A 15,955-nucleotide genomic window follows, 5' to 3' on the forward strand; every position below is an offset into this window, starting at 1 on the left:
CCTCGTGGACGACTCGGGAACCTTCTTGACGTGAGACCGACGCCAAAAATTCCTATAAATACTGAAACCTCCAGAACATAACCTAGATCAGGAGTTCCGCCGCCGCAAGCCTCTGTAGCCACCAAAAACCAATCGGGACCTTGTTCTGGCACCCTGCCGGAGCGGGATCTCTCACCGGTGGCCATCTTCATCATCCCGGCGCTCTCCATGACGAGGAGGGAGTAGTTCACCCTCGGGGCTGAGGGTATGTACCAGTAGCTATGTGTTTGATCTCTCTCTCTCGTGTTCTTGATTCGGCACTATCTTGATGTATCGCGAGCTTTGCTATTATAGTTGGATCTTATGATGTTTCTCCCCCTCTACTCTCTTGTACTGGATTGAGTTTTCCCTTTGAAGTTATCTTGTCGGATTGAGTCTTTAAGGATTTGAGAACACTTGATGTATGTCTTGCATGTGCTTATCTGTGGTGACAATGGGATATTCACGTGATTTACTTGATGTATGTTTTGGTGATCAACTTGCGGGTTCCGTAACATTGTGAACTTATGCATAGGGGTTGGCACACGTTTTCGTCTCGACTCTCCGGTAGAAACTTTGGGACACTCTTTGAAGTACTTTGTGTTGGTTGAATAGATGAATCTGAGATTGTGTGATGCATATCGTATAATCATACCCACGGATACTTGAGGTGACATTGGAGTATCTAGGTGACATTAGGGTTTTGGTTGATTTGTGTCTTAAGGTGTTATTCTAGTACGAACTCTATGATACATCGAACGGAAAGAATAGCTTCATGTTATTTTACTACGGACTCTTGAATAGATCGATCAGGAAGGATAACTTTGAGGTGGTTTCTTACCCTACAATAATCTCTTCGTTTGTTCTCCGCTATTAGTGACTTTGGAGTGACTCTTTGTTGCATGTTGAGGGATAGTTATATGATCCAATTATGTTATTATTGTTGAGAGAACTTGCACTAGTGAAAGTATGAACCCTAGGCCTTGTTTCAACGCATTGCAATACCGTTTCTGCTCACTTTTATTATTAGTTACCTTGCTGTTTTTATATTTTCAGATTACAAAAACCTATATCTACCATCCATATTGCACTTGTATCACCATCTCTTCGCCGAACTGGTGCACCTATACAATTTACCATTGTATTGGGTGTGTTGGGGACACAAGAGACTCTTTGTTATTTGGTTGCAGGGTTGCTTGAGAGAGACCATCTTCATCCTACGCCTCCCACGGATTGATAAACCTTAGATCATCCACTTGAGGGAAATTTGCTATTGTCCTACAAACCTCTGCACTTGGAGGCCCAACAACGTCTACAAGAAGAAGGTTGCGTAGTAGACATCACTTAGCAAAAACCGTTCTTACCTATGCATCAAAACCGCAACAATTTTTCGTCAAGTGTGTTGTTTTAACCTTCAACAAGGACCGGGCGTAGTCACACTCGATTCAACTAAAGTTGGAGAAACAGACACCCACTAGCCACCTGTGTGCGAAGCACGGCGGTAGAACCAGTCTCATGAACGCGGTCATGTAATGTCGGTCTGGGCCGCTTCATCCAATAATACCGCCGAATCAAAGTATGACCTGCTGGTAAGCAGTATGACTATTATCGCCCACAACTCTTTGCATTCTACTCGTGCATATAACATCTACGCATAGACCTAGCTCGGATGCCACTGTTGGAGAACGTAGTATTTCAAAAAAATTGCCTATGATCACGCAAGATCTATCTAGGAGAAGCATAGCAACGAGCGGGGAGAGTGTGTCCACATACCCTCGTAGACCGAAAGCGGAAGCGTTTAGTAACGCGGTTGATGTAGTCGAACGTCTTCGCGATCCAATCGATCAAGTACCGAACGCACGGCACATCCGCGATCTGCACACGTTTAGCTCGTTGACGTCCCTCAAACTCTTGATCCAGTTGAGGCCGAGGGAGAGTTCCGTCAGCACGACGGCGTGGTGATGGTGATGATGAAGTTACCGGCGCAGAGCTTCGCCTAAGCACTACAATGATATGACCGAGGTGTAAAACTGTGGAGGGGGGGCACCGCATACGGCTAAGAGATTGTCTGTTGTGCCTTTGGGGTTTCCCCCTGCCCCCTTATATAAATGAGGGGAGGAGGAGGCCGGCCAACAAGGGGCGCGCCAGGGAGAGGGGAGTCCTACTAGGACTCCAGTCCTAGTAGGATTCGGCCCCACCCTTTTTTCCTTCTACCGGAGGGGGAAAAGGGAAGGAGAGGGACACTACTAGAAAAAGGGCTACTAATGGCGCACCTAATCTGGCCATTAATGGCGCATTGATGGTGCGCCATTAGTAGCACGCCATTAGTATATTTTACTAATGGCGCACCCCAGATGCGCCATTAGTATATACAACAGTGCGCCATTAGTATGCCTCCCAGGGGGCCATGTACACCCAGGTGCTTTGGCACACTAATGGCGCACTACAACAAGATGCGCCATTAGTAACTTCGGCATACTAATGGCGCACTGTTTAGTGATGCGCCATTAGTATCCTCTGGCATACTAATGGCGCACTATGATGTGATGCGCCATTAGTACGAATATTAGGTTTTTTTTTCTGTTTTTTGCACAGGTTATAAAATGTATAATTGGACAAAATATAGACAGCACACATCAACAACAGATTCATCGAATACAATAGAAGATTAGTCTCTGAATACAATTCATCATTTTAGTCTCCGAATACAATTCATCATATTAGTCTCCGAAATCAAAAGACCGAACAAAGATAGAACATTACAAGTCTCGAGACCGCGAGTAGCGAGTTTGTCGAAATTAATACTAATCCTAACAAGTCCTACTAATCATCATCATACAACTTCTACTCGTTATTAATAACAAGTCATACGATCATCATCCTGATAGTCATCGAACCAACCCTACTTAATTGTTCTTAGCACATGATCATCAGTATTAGGCAGGACCTAAAATACCCTATTTAAGGTAAAATAGCATAAAACAATATAGACCCTGACTCTCCATTATGGAGAATGGAGATCATCCTGTCTCCAATTCTTGCGCGGCGCTTCCTTTTGCTTCCAAGAACCTCCTTACGACTATCCATACATTTTTTCCATTCTCTGATTAGCATGTCTCCACTTCTTCTAGAAATCCGGTATGGACAGTTGAGATTTGTAGGATGACCTGGATATAAGTTCAAAACTTGAAGGCTGCCATTCTGATACATCAAATGAGGCACACAATCCTCTGGGATTCTCTGTTGAAAAACATAGTAATAACTTCATAGCTAGCAATGATGTACTAGTTTTAGAAGTATGCAAAAGATGCACGGATGTCGTAATAGTAAGAAATCTTACCAGGGTATCTCCATGGTAGTTACCGTAGTTCAACACGTGCACTAGTGGCACGTATTGACCATAATGTTGAGGAGTTTGATTGTAGATATTGTAATTCTCAAGATCAGTACAAAATCCGACCAGATGATTTTTCTCCTGATAAGTTAACTCGGAGCCATCGGTGTAGTGGGTTTTGTCTACCATTTTCCGCACATTTTTTGAACAATCAAAATAAGCTGTCAATGGAAATAAGTTGTCAACTATTTTGAAATAAACAATATAGATTAGTTAATAATTAACTATGTTTGAGAAACTCACATAGCGGTAGAACTGGAGGCATATCAACAAGGACCCAAATGTCCATATTGTCTTGGTCGATGCCAGGATCACCAAGATCCATGGTGACAAGCATAACCTCATCAAAACCATACATCTTGCAAAATGCTTCCCAATTTTTGCAACCAAAATGGGTTACGCTCTCAGCATTATACAGATTTACTTCAAAATCCACATCATGATGTGTCCTTAGGTGAATTTTCTTCGTTTCAAAATTTTCATGATCTTCAAAATCCATCCTCTCCAAGACATAGCGTCTTGCATGGCATGGGATAAACTATACTCGAATTGTAAAAGATGAAATTACACGTTGGAATAGTTGAAGTCATGCTTAATTATGAAAAAAACACTTGTCGTCGTTGCGTACCGTTTCAACTTCGAAGGTCTCCTCGAGCTTAATGCTGAAGCGCCGATCATCGTCCAGGTGAGGCCTGTCGCACAGACCTCGACCGTCGTGGCACCAGTCGCACTCCCCCGAGAGACTTTCGTCGTCCGATGACGACATTTCCTATGTTCATAATTCAAAACTACATCATCTCTGTTGGGTCCAATAAGATAATCCACAGTGTGGTGAAAACACGCCCATCCAAATAGAATATGTGGTATGGGCTTTTTTAGTAGGTCATCCTACCAGATTAGGGTTTATCGATGACGAGCAACTGACATTAGTAATAACTATGAGTAGATATCACACTTCTATATGAATAACACAAGAGGCAGTTGATCCTACTTAATTAAGTACTAAGATACCCCGGCCCATGCATTAGTCGGAAGTGCCCCATATGTCCTATTTTTAGCAAAGTCATGCTAAAATTCACGGAAAATTTCAGCATGACCTTTGCTGAAAATAGGACATATGGAGTACCCGAATTTGCCGGAACGGAAGTTAATCGACATTCCGGCAAACTCAAGGGCCTCTCGGGTGGACAAGGCAAAAAAGGCCTCCATCACAACATGGAAAATACATTGGCATGTCAAGAATTGATACATCTTCTTGACCATCTACTACAATTGATACATCCTATCAAGAATGGTACACATCACCATATATTGCAAAGATGTACTGGTCAGCAGCAATTTTAACAAGATGTACTGGACAGCAGCAAATTGAGCAAAAAAAATGTACTGTACAGCAGTATATACAGGGGGAGAGGAAGAGGGGTTGGTACCTTGGGAGAGGAGGGTGTGCTTGGCTCTGCCGCCGTGCCTGAGTAGCAAGCACCTACGCCCCTGCCTTGTTCCACTTGTATCCTGCTGATCGAGAGAGGATGAGATGAATCAGATCAGTTGCTCATGCTTTTTACAAATTGTAGCTTCTGTTTTTTATACCTAAACAAAATTGCCCTAGCTATATTTGCTACTGTTTTTATACCTAATTTTTTGCTACTGTTTTTTTAATTTGCTACTGCTTTTTTTTTATTTGCTACTGTTTTTATACCTAAACAAAATTTCCCTAGCTATATTTGCTACTCTTTTTTTATTTGCTACTGTTTTTATACCTAATTTTTTTGCCACTGTTGTTTGGACTACTCCGTCAGCTCCTGTGACTGCCAGAATAAGTGCCGTAACATTTTTGAAGCTAACCTGACTACCCTGGCTGTGTTGTTTTGTTCCATAGTTGCTTTTTGTGTGTAGATTACTACTGGAGTAGTATTGTAACTAAACGTGTTACCGTCTGAGTATTCCACGGATGTTATTTGGGTACTTCTGACTAGATTATAGATTTTTTAGAAACATCTCTATTGCTCTGCTCTTTCTAGAACTTCAACTTTGACGTAACTGAATTATAGCTGTAGCTATGTAACTAAATCTGTTATTTTAGAACACCATTGGTGTTAATTGGGTACTGTCTCCTCGAAAGTGCAGTCGACTTTAGATTTCGGTTGTATTGATTTTCTGAACAATTGGAGAAATGATTCATAGTAATGTTCACTTGCTACATGCATGTTGTGTTATAGACTTATAGTGAGAAGGTGGTAGTCCTATACTCTGCTCAAGTTCTTCTTTCTGGTGCTTGTTTGTCTGACTGACTCCTGCAGCCCTGCTGCTCAAGTAATTCTATGATAGCAAATTATATGATAATTTTCTGAACAATTGTATTGATTTTCTGAACAATTGTATTGATTTCAGTTGTATCAAGGGGCAGATCATGCTCATCCTCTTCCTGGTGGTCTTATTCATCATACTCTTCGTTCTAGTGTTCTTGACATAGCAACATACTACTCGTATAGCATATAGTGTAAGTTGTGCTCCACATTAAGCATTCAAAGAGGAAGGAGGAGGCCGGAGGGGGAGGGAGAGGTGGGGCAGTACCTGAGGAGGCGGAGGAGGCCGGAGGGGACAAGGAGGAGGTCGGAGCGGCGCGGCGGTGGCGCGGACGAGGAGGAGGGCGAGGACGAGGACGACGGGGCGGCGGCGGCGGGAGAGGAGAGGGGAAGGGGATCGAGGGCGACGTCGAGGGGCGAGGAGGAGGTCGGGGCAGCGGCGTCGGGAGAGGAGAGGGGAAGGGGCAGCGGCGTCGGGGCGTCGGGGCGGAGACGAGGACGACGGGGCGGCGTCGAGGCGGCGGGGCAGCGGCGTCGGGAGAGGAGAGGGGAAGGGGATCGAGGGCGAGGGCGAGGGAGAGAGAGGGGATAGGTTTGGGCCGGGGATAGGCGAGGGCGAGGGCACAATACTAATGGCGCACCACCCCTCGGTGCGCCATTAGTATGGCCATAAGTACATCCATACTAATGGCGCACCTCACCCTGGTGCGCCATTAGTATTTTTTTTTGATTTCTGCTCGAGCCAACAGGTTATCTTCCACCTGACCTGATCCACACCAAGTTCCCTCTACTAGCTCGACTGGTCAGCAGCCAGTTCTCACACCAGGAGGTCCTGGGTTCGATTCCTAGGCTCCACAATTTTTTTATGCATTTAAAATGCTGTTTGATATTTATTTGTGTTTAAATATGTTCAAACTTGTTTAAATCATAACAGTAATATTTTTTTATAAGACAGTAATAATTATTTAAAAAATATCATCAAACAGTAATGCCGGTGGAGCGAGGGAGGGTGCGCGGGGTGCGGGGGGCCGGTGGACCGGGGGGTGCTCGGTGGCGAGGGGGACCGGATCTGGCGAGGTGGGATAGCGATCGAGATGGAGGGGGATCGAGATCGAGTGTCCATGAAATTTAAAAATATTCATGATAGTTCAAAAAGTGCCCATGAAATACAATCGAGAAATGAAGGCTACGATTTAAATACAATCGATCTTAGCTAGCTATCTGTTCACAATCTTCTTGCCCTTCTTTTTCGCAAATGGAGTTCTTCTGTGGAACGGACGTCCTTTAGGTAGGGTGGTCCTGCTTCTTCTTGTGGTGTATGCTGCTACTTCATCATCGTCGTCATGTTCGATTCTCGGGTCGCCGTACTTGTCGAAGTCTTGCTCATTGGCTACTCCATCCATTCCGATGATCTTCCTTTTGCCTCTCCTCACGACAACACGACTGGGCTTTGACGGGTCGGTAATGAAGAAGCATTGGTCCACTTGGGAAGCCAGTACCCATGGCTCATTTTTCGCGGTGACGTTTGCGCCTGCGGTCTTGGATTTGGCTTCGGGTATAACCATGGTGGTGAAATACCGGTCTTCTTTTAGGACGCTCTTGGCCCATCTGACACGGAACATCGGGACCTTCTCTCCAGCGTAGCTCAGCTCCCAGATCTCCTCGATCCTTCCGTAGTATCTGTCCTTGTCGTTACCGGTGTAGGATTCCATCGTTACCCCGGAGTTCTGATAACCATCGCTCTTCATATCCTTGGCCTCGGTGTAGAATGTGTAGCCATTGATATCGTACGCCTCATAGGTCATCAGGTTGTGCTCGGCGCCCTGTGACAAGGCGAATATGAGTTGTTCTTCCGCGGAAGAATCCTCATGTAAAGGGTACGACAGAAGCTTCTCATGTGTCATTCCCTGGTTGTTTCGGTCCTTCGATTAGCATACTCATGTGAATGTACTTCCTCTTCATGCACAACCAGGGGGGAAGGTTGTACATCCACACAAACACAGGCCAGGTGCTATGTGTGCTTCTCTGGCTGCCAAACGGATTGACTCCATCGGTGCTCGCGCCCAGCACGATGTTCCTTGGATCGTTCCCAAATTCTAGGTCTTCGAAGTTCAACGCTTGCCACTGGCTCGCATCCTTAGGGTGACTCAGCATCTTGTCTTTTTTATCTATCTCCGGATCATTTGCGTCATCTTCTCGCTTCTTCTCCTCCCTATCCGCGTGCCAACGCAGGAGCTTTGCTACCTTAGGGTCCGCGAAATACCGCTGCAGACGAGGAGTGATCGGAAAGTACCACACCACTTTTCGAGGAGCTTTCTTCCTCTTCTTGTATCGAGTGACGCCGCACACCGAACATATGGTAGACTCCGCGTGCTCGTCCCGATAAATGATGCAATTGTTCATGCACACATGGTATTTCACGTGCGGTAAATCCAGAGGACACACGATTTTCTTCGCCTCCTCCAAACTGGTCGGGCACTTGTTCCCCTTGGGAAGACGTTCGTGCCAGAATGACATGTTCTCGTCGAAGCATGCGTCGGTCATTTTGTGTTTTACCTTCATCTCCAGAGCCATGAGCGTTACTTTCAGGCGGGTATCCTCGGGCCTGCATCCTTCATACAATGGAGTAACCGCGTCTAACTCAAGTTGATCCATCTTGGCTTTCTCTCGGGCGGCAGCTCTTGCGTTATCCGTCTGCTTGAGAAGCAGCTCTTGAATATGAGGGTCCTGCACCCAGCCCATCGATGGTCCAGCGTCGTCTGCTCCGCTGGCATCATCATCTTCATGATCATGCCCGTCGTCTGCTCCGGCATCTTCCTCATCATCATGTCCTGCATCTTCTACATGATGACTGTGTACAGCATCACCGTCGTGATCATCTCCTGGGGATTCTTCGTCTTCTCGCCCGCCCGAGCCGCGGTGGTTGTCTTACTGCCCTTCCTCATTTCTTACCCGGCCCCCATGGACGACTTCGTAGTCATCTTCATCACCTTGCCACCGATAGCCATCCATGAATTGAATGAATCTATGGTGGGAATGAGGTGAAAAAGAGGAGCCACCCGAGACAAGGAGGAGGTGGAGAGAATGAAGTGGGGAGAAAGTGAGTGTGGGTAGGAGAGGCTGTCCAAAATATCTTGTTGCTGCCCACTTACTAATGTCCCAGGGTGCGCCATTAGTATGTTTGGACAGGAGCACTAGTTAAAAAAAATTGATACTAATGGCGCACCCTGGGCCAGGTGCGCCATTACTAGTTACAACTAGTAATGGCGCACTGTGTCTGGATGCGCCATTAGTATGTTTGGACAGGCGCACTAGTTAAAAATAATTGATACTAATGGCGCACCCTGGGACAGGTGCGCCATTACTAGTTACAACTAGTAATGGCGCACTGTGTCAGGATGCGCCATTAGTATGTTTGGACAGGCGCACTAGTTAAAAAAAATTGATACTAATGGCGCACCCTGCGCCTGGTGCGCCATTAGTAGTTTCAACTCTAATGGCGTATCAGAAGATGGTGCGCCATTAGTATATACTAATGGCGCACCGCTTGTCTGGTGCGCCATTAGTGTCAATCCCATCTATAGCCCTTTTTCTAGTAGTGGGAGTTGGAGAAGGAAAGGGGGGTGGCGCCACCTTCCCAAGTCCAATTCGGCCTCCTCCCTTGTGGGGGCGCACCAGCCCCTTGTGGGCTGGTTAGCCTCCGTCCTATGGCCCATAAGGCCAATATCTTTCCCCGGGGGATTCCGGTAACCTCCCAGTACTCCGGAAAAATGCCTGAATCACTCGGAACCATTCCGATGTCCGAATGCAACCTTCCAATATATGAATCTTTACCTCTCGGCCATTTCAAGACTCCTCGTCATGTCCGTGATCTCATCCAGGAGTCCGAACAAACTTCGGTCATCAAATCACATAACTCATAATACAAATCGTCGTCGAACGTTAAGCGTGTGGACCCTACGGGTTCGAGAACTATGTAGACATGACCGAGACACATCTCCGGTCAATAACCAATAGCAGAACCTGGATGCTCATATTGGCTCCTACATATTCTACGAAGATTTTTATCGGTCAAACGGCATAACAACATACTTTGTTCCCTTTGTCATCGGTATGTTACTTGCTGAGATTCGATCGTCGGTATCATCATACCTAGTTCAATCTCGTTACCGACAAGTCTCTTTACTCGTTCCATAATGCATCATCCCGCAACTAACTCATTAGTCACATTGCTTGCAAGGCTTGTAGTGATGATCATTACCGAGAGGGCCCAGAGATACCTCTCCGATACACGGACTAAAAATCCTAATCTCGATCTATGCCAACTCAACAAACACCATCAGAGACACCTTTATAATCACCCAGTTACTTTGTGACGTTTGATAGCACACTAAGTGTTCCTCCGGTATTCGGGAGTTGCATAATCTCATAGTCAGAGGAACATGTATAAGTCATGAAGAAAGCAATAGCAATAAACTAAACGATCATTATGCTAAGCTAACAGATGGGTCTTGTCCATCACATCATTCTCTAATGATGTGATCCCGTTCATCAAATGACAACACATGTCTATGGCTAGGAAACTTAACCATCTTTGATTAACGAGCTAGTCAAGTAGATGCATACTAGGGACACTCTGTTTTGTCTATGTATTCGCACATGTATCAAGTTTCCGGTTAATACAATTCTAGCATGAATAATAAACTTTTATCATGATATAAGGAAATATAAATAACAACTTTATTATTGCCTCTAGGGCATATTTCCTTCACCCAAGACCTGATGGAAGGATGATAAAAGGAAAGTTTCAAAATCTCCAGGTGAAAATAACAAAGAGATTGTTCTCTTATGATGGGCACCCCACTCAGGCTGGTAAGGAATTCTTGATCAAATCCGTTGCACAGTCAATACCAACCTACATCATGAGTGTCTTCAAGGTTCCCCTGGGCGTGTGTGATGACCTTAACCGTAAGGTCAGTAATTGGGGCACCGAGGAAGGAAAGAGGAAAACACACTGGTATGCGTGGAATAAAATGACAAGGCCAAAAGCACGAGGTGGACTTGGATTTAGGGATTTTTCGTCTGTTCAATCAAGCTTTGTTGGCCAGACAAGCATGGCGCTTAATAGCTTTCCCTAACAGTTTATGCGCACGACTCTTGAAGGCCAAATATTACCCGAGTGGTAGATTGGAGGACACGGTATTTTCCGCTAATCCATCATCTACGTGGCAAGCTGTTAGTTATGGGTTGGAGTTGTTAAAAAAAAGGACTCGTATGGAGAATTGCTAATGGACAAAATGTGCGCATTTGGCGAGATCGATGGTTAGTTCCTGAACCTACTGGCGAGCTTATTTCTTAGAAAGGGCGCTGCAGATTCAAGTGGGTTTCTGAACTTTTGGATCATAATGGTGCAAGGGATCTCACAAAACTGCACCAATTCTTTCTCCCAATTGATATCCGCGAGATAACAAAAATCCGTCCGTCACCTAGGCTGGGAGAAGATTTCATTGCTTGGGCTCCGGAAAAGCCAGGCTTGTTTACTGTAAGAAGTGCATACCGGCTTGCTGCAGATGAACAGCAGAACACGCTGATTGCTTCGACTAGCTCTCAGTCTGATGCTTCACGCCATGGGTGGAATGCAGTCTGGTCTAGCCCTGCCCCGCCCAAAGTTCTGAACTTTGCTTGGCGTTTGGCCACTAATTGTTTACCCACTTGGTGCAACAAACAGGAAAGAAACTTGGAAGTGGTTGCAACTTGTCCCGTTTTGTGGCTGTGCTGATGAGGACGCATTCCATGCATTCTGTTCTTGTATTAATGCTCGGCGACTTTGGCATGCTATGGCAGCGGTTTGGGACCTCCATGAGATTTCTTCGATCCTTCCTTCCGGTGAGGAATGGTTCATTCAGCTGGCTGCCAGTCTCGAGGAGTCTATGAGGGTCAGGCTAATGATGTTGCTATGGCGCATCTGGTATGTCGGGAACGAAATAATCCATGCAAAACCAGCACCACCCGTGGAAGTCTCGTGCAGATTATTAGCTAGCTATCTTGAATCTCTTCAATCCATTGCCATTGACCCAAATGTGAACATGCATATAGGAAAGACTCCCGTCTCAACTTGTTACCCACTCATGGCTGATACATGCAATAACAACACCCCTTTTGGTAACTCATGGTCTCCCCCACCGGCTGGGCATGTTAAACTTAACACTGATGGGTCGTTTCTAAATGGAATTGCCGGAGCAAGTATGATTCTCAGAGCTCATGATGGGAGCATTATTTTCAGATCATGTCGGCATCTATTTTCCTGTGATGATGTTCTAGAGACGGAGATTTTGGCAATAAAGGAAGGCCTAATGTTGGCCTCCCAATGGAGCAATCAACCTATCCAAGTTGAATCTGATTGTCTGGAAGCCGTAACGATGGTGCAGAATGCTGTTACGAATAGGTCTAAATTTGCTTTCTTAGTCAAAGAGATCAAGGATAATCTAGAGGAACGTGGTTCTTGTATTACTCATATTCGACGTAGTCAAAATCTAGCTAGTCATTTTATGGCCAACTTTGGTAGGGTTTAAGTTCGTACTGCGGTATGGCTTGGGTCAGGACCCGGAGAAGTCCTTGGTATTGTACGTCGTGATTGTAATTCTGAGTTTTGAGTAATACAAGAATTTTCGGGGAAAAAAAGGTAGAATTTTAGAGATAATTGTCCCTAGGATTGGTCGTGAGATTTCAAGGGTCTAAACTCATGACTCTTAATATAAACATCAAAATAATAATTAGTATCTGTGCATTTAAAATGTTACCACCAGTAAACATTTAAAGTACAAAGCAATATTGATTATTTTTTCTACCAATCCTTGCAGATGCATCACATCTCTTCGGTCTTCACCAATTTTGTCTTTCAAAAAGCTTATTTTAGCTGATTGACTCAATCACATGCATAGTAAATAAGATCTGATAAGAAATAGAAATATTTGGTTTACTATTAACTTTTCTCACAAACTCAAAAATCTCCATAGCAGACATTGGTCCCTCTGGTCAATTGCATAACACTTAACTCACAAATAGATCAATTAACACAACATACGGTCTCTTTCACATAGTTTACAATAAAGATGACTCAGTTAAGGAGGTCCAACGCACAAGTCTCTGCGAGCAATGCCCTAGTCTCTTTCATATGGTCGAGGATGAACAGGGCTCCAATAAGGAGGTCACTGGTTTCCACCCGCCAATTTTATTTTTGTTTTGTTTCGGAGGAGCCTAGTCTATCCTAAGTTGATGGCTTGGAATGAGTTACTTGTGATATGCTAAATGAAGCACACCACTCGAATGGATGTGATGGGTTTAGGTGCAATCAACATCGGATTACAGCTACGAAAGAGCACGCAAATCACACAGTTGTTCTGATCAAAACAGCATTTCTCACCAACACCAAGTCACCCTTGTTGGTAATTAGTTCTTGATTGAATCTCAACAAGTTCTAATTCCTCATCAAACAGCGATCGTTTTTTGTTTTTGTTTGAGAAACAGAGCCTAGCTCCTAATTTCATTGCTGAAATTGGTAACACAAATGCAACCTACCAGTTCACGACCCGGCGAAATGGCACAGAGGCTAACGAAAACAGGATATCAAACCATGAAGAGGAGTCGATCAACTCAGCACCATAGAAAGGGCCAACGCATCACAGCAGACATCCTGAACAAGTCTGGAAAACAAGAACAAGTCTGAGGATTAACAACAAACAGCGCAAAACATAACAGCAGAAGCTAGCCAGGCCATCAAGCCACGAGGCAACAAGTTGCTCAAGAATTTATCAAGAGTATCAGCGGGCCCCATCCAAGTCGTCCATGGAAGACCTCAGTGGCCCTCTCGATGAGCAGCCTTGCTCCGCTCCACTGTCATTTTTGAAGTCTTGGTTTCTGAAATTTTGACCGGAAAGATAAGTAGGGAGCAACAGCAAAAATCGCACTAGTGGGAACAGCAGGGAAAACTTTCCTAAAGCAGGCAGCATTACGAGTTTTGCATGAGTGAAACAACAACTGTTATCCCGTGCTATACTATATGTTGAGATTACTGAAGTTTGGTGCTCTAGTTCAACAGATGGAGACCCTCGTTCTCGAGGTTGAGAGCCCAGATACCATCGGGGATGTCAAAACCAAGATCATCGTAAGGATGGAACGCCGGTGGACAAGCTGGGTCTCGTCTTTGGAGGGAACTAGACCTGCAATTTTGCGGTACTATGCATATCCAGCAAAACTGTTCATGTGTTTGCCCAGATAATACTGCATTCAGCAGCGACGTATACCCATCTGCCCTGTTAACCTGTTATCACTAAAGGTGACTAGGGCATATGATAAAATGGAAAAATACCTATAGCAGAAAAGTAATGTGTTAATTTGACGGTGCAGTTTGTGGAAAAGTCCAGCATATTCGTTGGATAAAACTGATGGTTCAGAATAATAATGTGAAAGTTTTGTGCACCGGGGCGCAACAAGTCAAGGCAGCAACAAGTTGTAGTGCACCTAAGTGTCTACCAACAAACGGTAGTAGCCTCAATATCAGCATTGGCACAACCACGCAAGGAGTGGTGTCTCTTTGTGTTGAAGAGATGCTGCCATGGGAGAAGGCAAAGGATCAAGACAAGAAACAGGTCATCAGGGAGGTGGTGAAAATAAGGATGGCCAATCCACAATCAGTAGAACAGAACGACGCACATCAGATGCGACGCGGTGTGCTCATTGCCCATAAAAGGAAGTAACTCTGTCTAAGGTGTGGTGGCAGCACAGGCCCATGGCATAGGAGAAGTTGCTCAAGGAAGTGACGGCATGAGATGTGGTATCAAGACCACCCAAGCAGCAAAGATATATGATGTTTAGTTTGTTCCTAGCCTAGATTGTGAGTCTTGCATATAGATGGACTCAAGAGATGAATTAATCAAGGAAGAAGAACTGCAAAATATTCAGTGTTTGCTTTGTCCTTCCAGTGCCTAATTTAGTCAGATCATGCTCCAGACTTGGTTTTTCTACGAGGACTGAAACGCAATCCCTTGCGTCGCTATGCTGCTACCAAAATAGTATTCTTGGATGCAGGCTATCATACACCAGAATGTAACAGAACTAAATATTGCATTTGTGAGATTTGAAGTCACATGCCACAGAACTAGTTTATGGTTGCAATGAAAGTGCTATCGACACACAAGTTTTATAGCAGTCACGGTTTAATCACCAAATTCTTGGATGCAAGTTATCAGGTGCCAGAATGTAACAGAACTAAATATTGCATTTGGGAGATTCGAAATCAATGCCACAGGACAAGTTTATAGTTGCAAGCTAGATAGCTGGCTTTTGTTCAACGGAAGTGCTATCGACACACAACTTTTATAGCAGTCACGGTTTCATCATCAAATTCATTGATGCACTACAAAAAAATAAATACCAGAATGTAAGATTAATAAACATTGCACTTGTGAGGTCTGAAACCACATGCCACAGAACAAGTTTACAGTTGCAGGAAACTAAACTTGTTTTTTTTTTGTTTAAAGAAAGTGCTATTGGCACCTAAGTTTAATCATCATCATACGAGACATGCCAAAGACCGACCACAAACCTAGTCATGGAAGCAGCTTCCCGGCCATGAAGGACGCGAACTTATTGCTCCGGGAGTACTCATACGGCACCCCAGCCACCGTGAGCAGCCGCTCGAGGACCTCCTTGGCCTGGTCTGGCTCCGCGGTCTCGCACTCGAGCTCGTAGTTGGTCCCGAAATCGAAGTGCGTCTCGTCGAGCTCCAGCACGAGCCCCTGCCCCTCGCCCTCCCCGAGCTCATACACGCCGCGCGTGTTCCGGAAGCCGCCGAGGCAGACGAACGGCGCTTTGTCCCCGCCGACGCCGTACTCGTCGGAGACGAGCCGGACGATGGGGGAGTCGACGGCGCCGAGGCGGGCGGGGTCGTCGACGCATGCGAGGGCGAGGGCCGGGTCGAGGAGCTCTTCGATCTCCTCGACGCGGCTGACGCCGGCGTGGATGCGCGGGCGGCGCTTGAGCGCGAGCACGGCGCGGGAGGGGGCGCGGTCGTCGGGGCCGTAGAGGCGGACGCGGAGCGCGGCGGTGGCGGCGGCGAGGGGCCGCGCGGCGGCGTCGAAGAAGACGTTGCGCTGGGCGTCGGTGCGGAGCAGGCGGGGCGCGAGGAAGGTGGAGAGGCGCCCGTGCGCGGCCGCGTCCGGGAGCCGGAGCTTGATCT

The 15,955-nt window shown here is 45.7% G+C and overlaps 1 protein-coding gene across 1 annotated transcript in view; it reads right to left on the minus strand.

The window, feature by feature from the left end:
• Positions 1 to 12,812: 12,812 nt before the first annotated feature.
• The window catches only part of LOC123168666 (triphosphate tunnel metalloenzyme 3), a gene marked incomplete in the record, with an annotated part of 3,809 nt that continues 666 nt past the window's right edge, over positions 12,813 to 15,955 (minus strand). The window contains 2 exon segments of the mRNA XM_044586534.1: positions 12,813 to 13,635; positions 15,323 to 15,955. Coding sequence (XP_044442469.1) covers positions 15,327 to 15,955 — 629 coding nt within the window.

The sequence above is a fragment of the Triticum aestivum genome, chromosome 7D (assembly GCF_018294505.1).
Source record: "Triticum aestivum cultivar Chinese Spring chromosome 7D, IWGSC CS RefSeq v2.1, whole genome shotgun sequence".
NCBI classification, from domain to species: domain Eukaryota; kingdom Viridiplantae; phylum Streptophyta; class Magnoliopsida; order Poales; family Poaceae; genus Triticum; species Triticum aestivum.